Source organism: Plectropomus leopardus, chromosome 8, assembly GCF_008729295.1.
Source record: "Plectropomus leopardus isolate mb chromosome 8, YSFRI_Pleo_2.0, whole genome shotgun sequence".
NCBI classification, from domain to species: Eukaryota; Metazoa; Chordata; class Actinopteri; order Perciformes; family Serranidae; genus Plectropomus; species Plectropomus leopardus.
The window spans coordinates 24302256-24314412 of record NC_056470.1 but is presented as its reverse complement, the minus strand read 5'-3'; the positions used below and the strand labels follow the sequence as shown (position 1 = coordinate 24314412).

At 41.1% G+C, this 12157-nt stretch overlaps 1 protein-coding gene across 1 annotated transcript in view; it reads left to right on the top strand.

The window, feature by feature from the left end:
- Nucleotides 1-3811: 3811 nt before the first annotated feature.
- The window catches only part of LOC121947444 (fibulin-2-like), a 30810-nt gene continuing 22464 nt past the window's right edge, over nt 3812-12157 (top strand). Inside the window, exons 1-2 of the mRNA XM_042492506.1 lie at nt 3812-3834; nt 5974-7387. Of these exons, the coding sequence (XP_042348440.1) occupies nt 6076-7387 (1312 nt within the window). The 5' untranslated portion in view covers nt 3812-3834; nt 5974-6075. The remainder of the gene's footprint in view (nt 3835-5973; nt 7388-12157) is intronic.

Below are 12157 nucleotides of genomic sequence, written 5' to 3'. Positions count from 1 at the left end.
CACGTTAGATATAATACTGCATTCGACTGTATAAAGTATTAAAGTGCAGAGGTGAAGTGGAGCTAAACATTTTGCTGTTGCAAGCCAAAAGCTGTAGCCCCACAGCAGAGCTGACATGTCGTTTAACTACACCCTGGAAAGTCTTTACAAGACCCAGGTGGGGAGTCACTTTTGCCATATTACATTTGGGTCCTAATTTCCCCTGCTGTAGCCCCCCGCAGAGCCACAGTGCCATGTCTTTGCTGGTTTACTTTAAAGACTTCCTCTCTTCACTTCAGCTTACAGACCTGCAGCAGTGTGTTGTAAGAGAACATATTTGAGTCCATAAGTAAAGAAAAAAGCTTTTGAGAGTCTGCCTTTATTGGTCATTAACCACATATGCCAAAACTATTATTACAAGATTAAGAGTAATCATCTGGCACTTTGTATTTACTTGTTGCTGGTATTCTTGCATAAATCTAACCTAATTCTGTAATGGGATGATGTGTAAGACTAAATCCACATTCAAGCTCTTGCAAAATCCCCCCCCTAAATGAATGGATAATGGACTGAGGCATGCAATATATCAATTGGGACCACCCCACACACTACCTCTGTAGACTGACAAAGGTTACAGCAAACACAACGAGGGTCTGCCCACCTGTTTAAACAAGAGCAGAAGTTCAGGACAATGCATCACACAATGAACAGATAGCGTTAACGCCTGCTGCATCAGGGGGCCCGAGCAGACAGTGAAGTCACCATCACTGGCATCAGTTTTAATGAAAACCCTGAAGAATATTAAGGCTATTCTATCAAAGGAACTGAGGCAATAATGACTTCACTCTGCTCAGAGAACAAATAATAAACACAGTGTATTAAACTTTAAATTCAATATTCTGAGTGTGAAACAGTGAAAGTGCCCATTAGGTACATTATTACGAGGCAGGGTCACAGTCAGTAGGGTTGGGCAATTAGTAGTGGCATAAGTCACCATTCAAACATGCATGAATGAGAAATTACAACAGTGTGGGGTGCAATTACCTCTCCCAAATCAGAGCGTGTCAGATGACATTATCTCGCAGGCTGAGAGCCATTAACTGAACTGAGGCGTTCTGGCCCCAGAAGAGGAAGGAGGGGTCAACTACTGTGGGGAGAACAGGTCATTTTGTCCCTGCCTGTGATATGAGGACATCTCTCTGGAGTCCAGAGGGCCTCATATGTTCAAGGCATGGAGCATTTAGGGAGTCATTTCTGTTTAACTGATTTTTTATTACAGAGATGATTTATTTTCATGCAGAGACTGTTGAAAGTCTACACTTCAGCTAAGAGCAGCATTTGTAGTAGTTAAAATGCCACACGGGATAATTTACTTCTGAAGTGGTAATTGGCAAAACAGCAAAGTGTATTGCGACAGACTGTCACTGCAGGTGGTCATTGGTGTTATGTAATCTTTGCCATTTGTACAACATCTGCGAAAGGAATTAAAATGTGATGATGTTTTTACTTGGCTGCCATTCCGAGGGTCAGCAGCTTATCAGTGCCGCCTGGTCGTGTTTTAGGCTCCACAGGAGGGCAGGGCTACACAAAAGAGTGACAACAGCTCCCACTGGGCATTAGCCAACTCCAGGGCCACTTAGCTCACGTGTCCAGGTTATTAGTGATCACATGAGTGGGTCAGTGGTGAGTTGAACTTGCGTTCAATCGTCCTGTGTTATACGTGTGTCTCTTGGGGTGGCTTGACTACCAAGCACAGGTCGAGATAACAGTTAAAACTGTGCCAGAAAAAAATCAATATACTGAAGCTGTTATTAGTATGAAGTTATGCAAGTCACATTCATAAATGTAAACATGTTTAACAGATAGCTAATAACAAGGATTTAGAGAGACATTATGTACAGTATGACTGTTTGATCCATTCACAACTGCTCACAAGTTGCAAATATGCAAAACTGAGTCACTGTGAATTAAATGAGAGATGAACATTTTATTCATTTGGAAAAGACATTCACAAGCATCTGGGGGGTCTTCATCGTGTGTGAGTGGTGCAGCTGCTCATGCATTTGATTATAATGAATAGAGAAAACTAATAATGGGGCCACTGACTCATCTCTGTCATTGATTAGTCAAGGGAGACCCCTGAAACAAAGTGATCAATGGCCCCAGTGCCCCGGCTGCCAGTCTGATTGCTCTATTCATCTGCTGAGGCATTTATTCTTGCCTCAATTATCCCAAAGATCAAACTAAGAGAAAACTGGAGAGATACTGAAATGGTAAAATTCACTGCAGTCTATTTAGGGCCGACCAGAACATCAAATTTTTAGCAATTACAGCCATAATACAATTATGCCATCCAAATGTTCTGCAGACAAAGATCACAAACATCATGTGATGTCTAATGAAGCTTGGCTGTATGAGCTTGATTTATCAGTGTGACTTGTTGGCATCTCTGGGAGCAAAGAGAGAATGTTAGTCAATAACTTGGCATCTAATTGGAAGCTATGTAGCTCTAAATATACTTAGATAATGCAGTAATAACTGTGAACATGCGCAAATGTACAGATAAGGTTAACTCAGGGAAAAATGGCACAAGTAAGGTTTTACATCGTGGGCGCTTCAAGTATTAGCAGCCAGTCACCAAACATATTATTGTATTGTTTCTACAAATGTCATTTTGATTGGTTTGAGCTAACTGGGTGGGCAGAGCAGAGAGTAAAAAAAAACACTGGTCCAGGAACTTACCAAAGAAGCCATGTGGCATGCTAAAATTCTGTTTTTGACATTAATAGTACTGTTGCTAAAACAATAAGGATAATGTCAAAACAATGGGTGCAGGATGTTGTATTTTATTAGGCTAATTGGCTTATAATTAAAATATGTTCACAATAGACTATTTTTTAGGAGAACGTGTTTTGAGGGAGTACTTAATGCATTTTGGTAAAATGGGACCAAAAAAAAAAAGCTAAAATTGGACACTTTTCTGAAGTGAAATTATTTCTAGTATTTTTGGCACTTAAAACATTTTAAGATGATGCAGTGAGTCCATGTCAGCCACAACAGTGCATGCAAGCACACACATGTCCATTGCAGACAATATGGCACCAAGGAAATAGACAGCAAAAGAAGCATGGCAGAAAAGTTTGGGAACCTTTTTTAATGAATAGCTGGGTTATAGTAATGATTTAATAAATTAATGGCTGAATTGATAAATGGATTGAACCATTTAAAAACAAACAAACATGACTGTCCTATTTGACCTTAGCAGATGTCCCATTTTATCTGAGGGTGTGATTTGAGGTTGGGATTCTTGATTCTTGTATGGAGGTCCAAAGTATTTCACTTTGTGATATATTTTCTTTACAGAAATACAACACTTAAGGTAGTCTTCTGATTTCTTTTTTTTTTTTTTTTTTAGCAATCTGCTAAAAAAGTCCCACCTGACTTTACCATACAAACTACAAAAAGTGGGAAATCGTGTTGATTTTCACATTCTTATAATATTATATGTCCAGATGCACTATTATTTCCTCGGAGTGATCATTCTATTCCGTTACACTATATCCTCATTAACTTTTGGATCTTCACTTTTTTTTTGTCAGTAGACTCCTGACGACACATTTTCCACTGACGTCGCTCCGTGTTAAGTAATTTCTCGTATTTTTGGATGATTAAAATGCAGAAAAGGGAACAGAAATCATTTCGAAAGACTTGGAAACGATTCTATGGATGTTTGTCCCTCCCCCTCTCAAAAAAAGAAGGGAGCGAGGGCGCTCCCAGCCTCCCAAGTCGGAGTCAGGGCATAAACTTTACGCACAAGTTTCCTTCAGGAGAACAGCAGCGCTGCAGAGACGCAAGGTAGGCACCATGATTCTTATGGATAAAAACAATCGATGTCAGTGCATGAATTGATACACATTCTCCACTGGTTAACATGTGAACCAATAGGGACAAATATTAAGATTTTACGCTCTGGGATCATTAATCTTGTTTGAAGGGTAATTTCTTGTGGCGCACTTTTGCTGCTTTTATCATCACAAGACAAATTAAATAAAGCTTTATTTATCTTTTGCTTTTTAATACGTGCTTATACGACTGTGAAGTCCAAATTTAAAGTCGCTTCTGGTTCAATATATTGCTTCAACGCGCTGAGAGGTTTGCTTACCACACATGCTGCTGAAGTCCTTAATTAGACAGCGACAGTGCACTTTTAAATAATCTCTCACCAGTCATTCTTTCATTGATGAATTGCCTGTTAACGTGCTGACGTTTACTGAGTTTGGTAGTTAGTAGATGCTGGGGGAAAGTGTTTGCACGTGCGTACGCGCGTGTGCGCTGAACAAAAAGGATAAAGGTCAGTTTTTTGGCTACTACTGGGATAGCAAGGCACACATTCACTGTTTGAAATGCTTTGTGGGACATTTTCAGAACTGATAGCTGAACAAACAACCCAACAGACAACAAACAGCCCTGTAAGTTCTTTGAAGGTACAATCAGAGGGGTTTTACTCTCAATCCCACATAATTCCTCATTACCAAGCGGTAAAATGTCCCTCTCACTCTATAAGGGTGCTTTTCGGAGTGAATTCAACCCACCATGGCAGTTGGCCATATGTAAAATAATTTTGTACCCACAGCATACAAAGACATCATTGATTAAACAGAGCTGCAGTGCACTTTGTGTTGTACTGTGGTTTTGCCTGAGTTATGAGGGAAGACAGAGCTACAGATGTTTATTATGACACCCAGATCATTGTGAAGGCCTCTAGATTTTATTTTGTATTATCATGTAGATACACCTTATGTTTTGCTCAGTACACCTGGATTCAGTGCACAGGCAGGCAGATACACTTTTAGTAACTATATTTCTGCATGTTGTCTCATTTTCTAAAAAGATCAGGAAACATAAGTTGTGCCTATGTATGTTGCATTGGTTGTTTCTGTGAAAGAAAAGTAATGTGTGAAAATCTTCTATCCTTTGCTTATTGCACCTCTGTTGGTGGGAATCTCTCCCAAGGACATGCAGTTTGGGAAACGTGATAACAACACAGGCTGTGGAAACCTTAAAAGCTCTGCTGAAATTGGTTAGAAACGTTTCAGCAGGAAATGTCCTGAGACAAGTTTGTCATGCAGAGCGATTTCAAGTTAATCTCTAATTTTAAACCAGACCTTTTTTTTAAGCATAAAATGTCACATAAGTCTCTTGGTGCAAAAGCAAGCAGTGAGAAAAACAGGAAAAGTGAAATAGAAAACACCTGGTTCTCAATGTGTTCACTGATTTGAAGTCACATCACTTGCTCACAGGATCAAGCCTGTGACACTGTGACTTTGTGCTGCCACTCTGTCTCCATACAGTATGATGCAGGAGGAAAAACTCCAGGAATCACATCAAATCCATTCATTTTTATGCTACTTTATGACTTTATATTATTTTATTACAGTACTTCAGTTTACACTGTATCAGTGATGTGGTTTCCCTGGATCAGTTGATGCTCCACCAGATATTTTAAGCAGAAATTAACAATGGAGTCAAATGATTGTAAAATATTTGCATAGCATCTCCAACATATTCCCAGGAAGCAAAGCATTTTATGAGACAATGCTGAAATTGATAACTCAGATAAGCAACACAATCAGCACCCCGATTTTGCATAGTAAACTATACCATTATCATAGAAGGGAGGTTTTGTTATTTCAGCAGTATTTTTGGGAGTTTATTTTTGTTCATATTTCCCTGAGCCAAACTTACCTTTGGCCAAATTTCCACATTCAATCAAATATAAACCACAGCTTTCATCCCCTGTGGTGCCAAAAGAGTAGGCATGGAAAAAATGTACATTTGGCAGCTGTCCAAATTAAAGCAGACAGGTTATTACGTTAGAACATGTGTTTTTGTACCAAACTGTGAAAACAAACTGACAATAATGGGATACTGATTGTTATCAAGCTGAATGCCAGACGATTTAAACATATCATTAACCACTGTTTACTCTCACAGGCTTAAGGACACAGGAGTCTTTCTCATCTGGAATAAAGTCTAGCCTGAGGAGACGCTTCAGACTTAAAATATTCAATTTTTGTGCTTGTTTTAAAATACAAAATGAACATCCAGAAAGTGACGTTGTTTTTAAGTTGGATAATTCTGTGTTTGGACATCTGTCTGAGCCAGAAAGACTGCACTGGTGTGGACTGTCCCATTCTGGAGGGCTGCATCGAGACAGTTTTAAAGAAAGGCGCCTGCTGTCCCACCTGTGCACAAAGGGGCTGCACCTGTGAGGGTTACCAGTATTACGACTGTGTCCAAGCAGGCTTCCGGAAAGGGAAAGTCCCAGAGGAGGAATCTTACTTTGTGGATTTTGGAAGCACTGAATGCTCCTGTCCCCAGGGAGGAGGCAAGATAAGCTGTCATTTTATACCGTGTCCTGATATTTCCCCCAACTGTATTGACATTTCACAGCCTGCAGATGGATGCCTTCAGTGTCGGCGAATTGGGTGCACCCATGGCAATAAAAAGTATGAGGCGGGACACTCCTTTCAGATGGACGGGTGTCAGGTTTGTCACTGTCCAAATGATGGTGGAAAGTTAATGTGCTCACCTATCCCTGGTTGTGACCTTCGCAGTTCCACTAAACCCATGTGGGTTACCACCACTGAGAACAACAACCCTTTGAGAGACATTAGCAGCCGTTATGACAGCCGACAAACGAGTCCTGTGGAGCCATTTTCCAAGCTGGCACTGGGGAACACTCTACCACTGTATAAGCCGGACCCACCCAGTTTTGGCACCGGGGATTATGACTACACACTGGCAGGGCCGACGTCTTCCACTATCCAAGATCTGGCCCAACCGCTGGAATCTACTACAGTACCACCAGCTTACCCTGAGTCAAGCTCCATTTCCTTCAGTGCCCATGATGACAGGAGACATGAACTGAGGGAAACACAGAAAAGCTCGGATTCAGAGAGGAGCAGTGAGGCTGAGGTCACACAGAACACAGATCCAACCACTCAGAGCGAAACTCCAACATCGCGAACAACAACCACACAAGGAGTGACCACAGAGAACCACAGGCCACAACAGGAAGTTAGTGAAAGGACCATTAGACGCAACAATGGCAGAGACAGAGTGGCACAGGACACTTCAAAGGACGCCGCCCGTGCAAACAAGGGGGGGAGGCACTCTAACCATCACAAAGAGAGTCAAGGAAGTCGCATGGGAAGTCATGGCGGCCCAAAGGAGCAAGAAAAGGTGTCAGTGGAGAACAGGCAGCTGCTTGGTGAAGAGGAGCAGACCTCATCTCCCACAATACAGTTCAGTCCCACAAGCAGACCTCCAGTCAGGTTGAGGGAGGATGGAGAGCAAAGACAATCCCAAACTCTCCACAACTACCAGGATGTGGAGGACACTGGAGGTACGTTAATATATTTTCAAGTTTTATGATCAGTCTTTACTCTTCTTGTTGAAAAAAGCAGTTGAAATGAAAAGAATTATGAAACATTCTTTTGCGTCATCCAATGCCTACATCAAAACACATCACATCGAGATTATTTATCGCCGAGTAATGACAATGTTAAGCCACTCTATCTCAAAAGACATCTCCCTTTTCCTTCTCTTGCATCCTGTCTTTTGAGGAGGAATTCACAATCACTCCATTCAAGCTGGCAGCGGTCCAGGAAAAACAATTGTTCATGGAGAGTCTGTTTTCCCTGGATAGCATTTATCTACCTGACTCAGTGGAGAAAAGCACTATACTTAGCATATGCTCATTTTCATGCATTCAAGTTGAGAGAATACTATATTTATTTCTCTTGAGGTTTGTAAGTAGCAAGTAATACTACATGTGGCGCTGTATTTACATGGTTATGTTTCCAATTTATCTGATAAATCCTTTAAGAGCAGTCGGAATTGCAATTTCTCTCTCTGCCTTGCTCTGGTGAGAGCTCGGGGGTTTGTGCATCCTGCCTGTATCCTTCATGTGATGATCAGCATGTTCTCAAACACATCAGACCCCTTCAGGTCATATAGGCCAATCTACTGCAGGCACCAGGAGGGAAAGCAGATGATGAAGTGATAACAAGGATTCCTAGAGGATGAGCAATGAAAAACATTTTAAAAAAATGTTAAATGTTTAAAATTTGAGTAGCTTTTAAAGGTTTTGGGCCAAAATAGTTAGCGAGTGAAGTGAAGAGTGAAGACTGAGCTTGCTCTGTAATGACTTTGGAGCCATATTCTGACATCATTTTTTCAAAATAAGGTCTATCTACTGAAATATTTGTGCATTTGTTGTATGAGTGAGTAGAAGTCATTTGTCATTTTTGGATTTTGAAATTAATCAAATAAGTATTTTGCCTTTTTCATTTCTGTTTCTGAACAGAAAAATCAAATAGCATATAGCTGCAAATCACTATTTTCTATGTAAAGTTATAGTGGAGTAATAGCATCCTTAGCAGAGAATTAAGTCATGCTCCCTTTGTATGACTTGTTATCCGAGCTTCTCTGTTCTTTATTGTGGTAGCTGTGCTGGCTGCACGTGCATGTTAGTGCATGTGAGTCCCTGTATGTGTATCCTACTGGCTAGCCATAATTTCCATATCTCTGTGCTGTGCTTATACAATAATTACTGCTGATATCGCAATGCCATTTTTTTCCTAGGTTGGAAAAGGCATGATCCACCCTACTCTTTTTTTGATTGGCTAGTACACGTTACCTTCCTTGGTTGGATTAGTTAGGTTTAGGCATGAGGGGGGAGAATGGTTAAGGTGATGGCAGGATTATCAGGGTAAATCAGTCAGAGGCAGAGTAATGGCTCATTTAAGCTCAATGTTTGATACATACACAGATACGGACAGAGTACTCTGCTTGTGCTCTGCGTTTATTTTGTCTGCATTTGTGCACATGTTCTTACAGATACAGAGAAAATGGAGCAGCAAAAATAGGTAATAATAAAGTGAAAAGAATTCTCTGTCCACATGTCGCAATGTATTTAATGGCCTCACAGACCCTCCTGTCTATAACTTTGCCTCCATTGAAAGGTACATTAATATGACCACTTCCACTGTCACCTTGTTTGTTGTTGTCAGAAACTTTTAACTGTGATGACATGGTGATGGTTGGTTAGTGACCTTCTATGGCAACCTGTGATGTTATAGGTGTCCTTGCTGTGTCAACCTATAACGTTCTGAGTTCCGAGTGAGAACAGGTTTGGTAACCACATATTATAAGGAGCACAAATGCGCTTACAGGGCGGGTGAGTGGGGAGGTGGATGGGTCCCATAAACAAGTGACTTTTGTGCGGGAGTCCAGAGTTTGCGACCCATGTGGATGTGTGTGTGTTTTTTCTACACCTTACTATGTGCCTCCTTTGCCTAAACCTAACCATCCGTGTCTTTGGTGCCCTATTCCAACCATCATGACAGTCCTCGTCCGGCACATAGGGACTGTGCCGCTTCATCCCACTACACGTGCATTTGCTGACATCACGGCAACAGGCTGCATCATCCCACCATGTGCATTTGTTGACATATCTGTCGTGGCATCCCAGAACATCATAGGTTGATGTGGCAAGGAAACCTAAAACATCATAGACTGACGTAGAAGGTCACTGACTGACCATCACCATGAGGAGAGTTAGGAGTGAGAACGTGTTGGGAAATATGTCGGCAGTGATGGTCACAATGTTTAAAATGAACATATCTATCTTAGTACGTAAAGGTGTTTACAAGCCTTAAGGCAGAGTGGGGTAGGTCATGCCTTTGCCATCCCAAGTTAAAAAAAGGCCCTCTGGTTCCCCCCAGGTAACAGTGTTAGCTCTGTCAACACCATTGCCATTGTTTGTGCTGTTTATTAAGTAAGCACCATTAGCTATTGGCTGCCGACTCAGCTATCTCCATGCTGAAAACTGTATGCAGATTATCCAGCTCCAGACTCTGAATCATATATTATGCTCTTAAAGTCTCATAGAGCTCCTTTATTGAATCAGCTTTTATGCAGTTCCATATGTGTTAACGATTAATAAACTTCCTGCCAAGGAAAACCTAATTACATCATAATTCCCCATACTTCATGGCTTTATGGCACATGGTCGTCTCAGCATATTATAAGATTTCCCTATGAAGTGAGTGAACTAAATTATTAAGGACTGAAATTTATAAGTCATTTCACCCCCCACTCCAGTGACTGAATAACTAAGAAACTGGTTGAGGATTCTGAGAACTTTTTGGTATTATTGATGTTTTGTCCAGCAAACTGTGATCTGTAGGTGTGTAGGTAACCTACTTTACAGCACTATGATTTTTGTTGAGACCTGTCAGGACTTTTCTTTCCTTTCAGCACCTGGCCTCCATAGGTATGTGTAGTACATGCTGAATGCATCTGTGCTGTGCTTCTGTGGGAGTGAACGCCAGAGGTTTACCTGTCATGTTCATGTATAAAGTTGAAGAATACAGGTTAGAAATTGTTGTTAAGGAGGGCTACAGACTCAGGTCAAGTCTGGGTAAAATGTGAAACTGTGTGTGAAGTGTCTGTGAGCCAAAATAGAAACTCTTTTTATTTTTTCAGGGAGAAAACAGATATTTGCTTTGACAGATTTTCCACAACGTCCATAAGTGCATTAGGATAAAGTCCAGCTTTTCAATCATGAATTATGCCTTCATGGACGAGAGTCTGAGTTGAAAGTCAAAGCGAGATGTGTTTTTGTCCTGGGATCAGGAGCTTGAACTGGTCTGGCTGCTCGGTTTGTAGGATTGAATGACACAGTGCAGGTTCACTGGTTAGGGTTATGCGACTAAGGGAAGATTTCCAGTGTGATGACATGTTAAAACACAGACAGGGAGAAAAACACCTGATAAGGGCCTGACTAATCGTCGTTATCAATGCCATTAGCAGAGGATGCCAAAGTTATTTGGAGAGTACAGGACAAAGCATGAATAACAACTAACACAACCATTTTTCTTCAAACATAAATGGTCTGTCTTTGCAGAGGAACATGGCCCAAGATAAATGTTTTTTTTTTTTTCTTCCAGTCAATAACTCCAGCTCATTTGCCGTCTCTCTTTCCAACCAGACGCAGTGTGTGCTCAGAAGGGGGATGGGGTTTGTTCAGGCTTTCTGATGCTGGGCTGGACCTGGTATAGGATTTCTTGAGGGGGTTGTACCTGTGAGCGGCATAATACCCATGTGATGAATGAGACCACTGTTGTGGCTTGATTGCCAGACGCTACTCACTGCTCCCTCATGAGCTGGTGTGATTACCCGTCTCCCATGAGACTGCTGGTTTCCCAATCTTCCCAGTAATCGCCTCATCTGAAGCACACCTCCACACATTCTCCTCTCAGTAACTTCCCACTTTACCAAGCACCAACCACAGTGAACTCAACGACAAGAATATTAGACAAATCTGAGGTGAAGTGGAATAACCGAAGAAGTGCTTGTTTTTATCAACAGCACTGTCACAACATGCTGCATATGGGAGTGGGCTGAGCAGATGTGTAATTTTCCTTAGGATGAAAAAAGAGGGCGAATTCCACAGCTGGTCATGTGAGAGTTCATTCCTACTGTACCACTAGTGTGGAGATCAGTTTGAAGAAGATAGTTCACTGGTTAATCTAGGGTGCCTTCCAGGTCATTTCCAGGAATTTTGGCATATCTCCTGTCCACAGCATGTCCTTACTGAAAAACCACCCGATCCACATGTCACCCGTGCTTATAAATAACAAAAACATCTGCTCTGAATGCAGGAAACCTCTCATAAAAGAGACCCACTGTATAAGTAGAGAGTGATTGGTGATAAATTGTAACACAAAAACACATCCGCCTCTGTCTGTCATTGGCATACAGGCAAAGTGCAGTGCATACTTTCAGACTCACAATACAATCAAGTTTTCTCCACTGAATATGAAAAAAGTGAACTTTTCACATTAAATCATACATTCATAAACATGCTTCACTGATATAATGATTTCTAATGCAAAAACAAAGTTACCTCTAAGGGACTGTTCTTTATTTATCGGATGAGGGGATGGCTTGGGTGGGACTTTGTTTTTTTGTTTTTTTAAATCTTGAACTCAATTTTTTTTTTGAGTCTCCCTGAGTGATTGGAAGAAAATACATGACTCTTCCACCATAAATAACCATATATCTTTATAATGCACCAAGGATAGAATTTGGAGTCAGTGTAATGAGC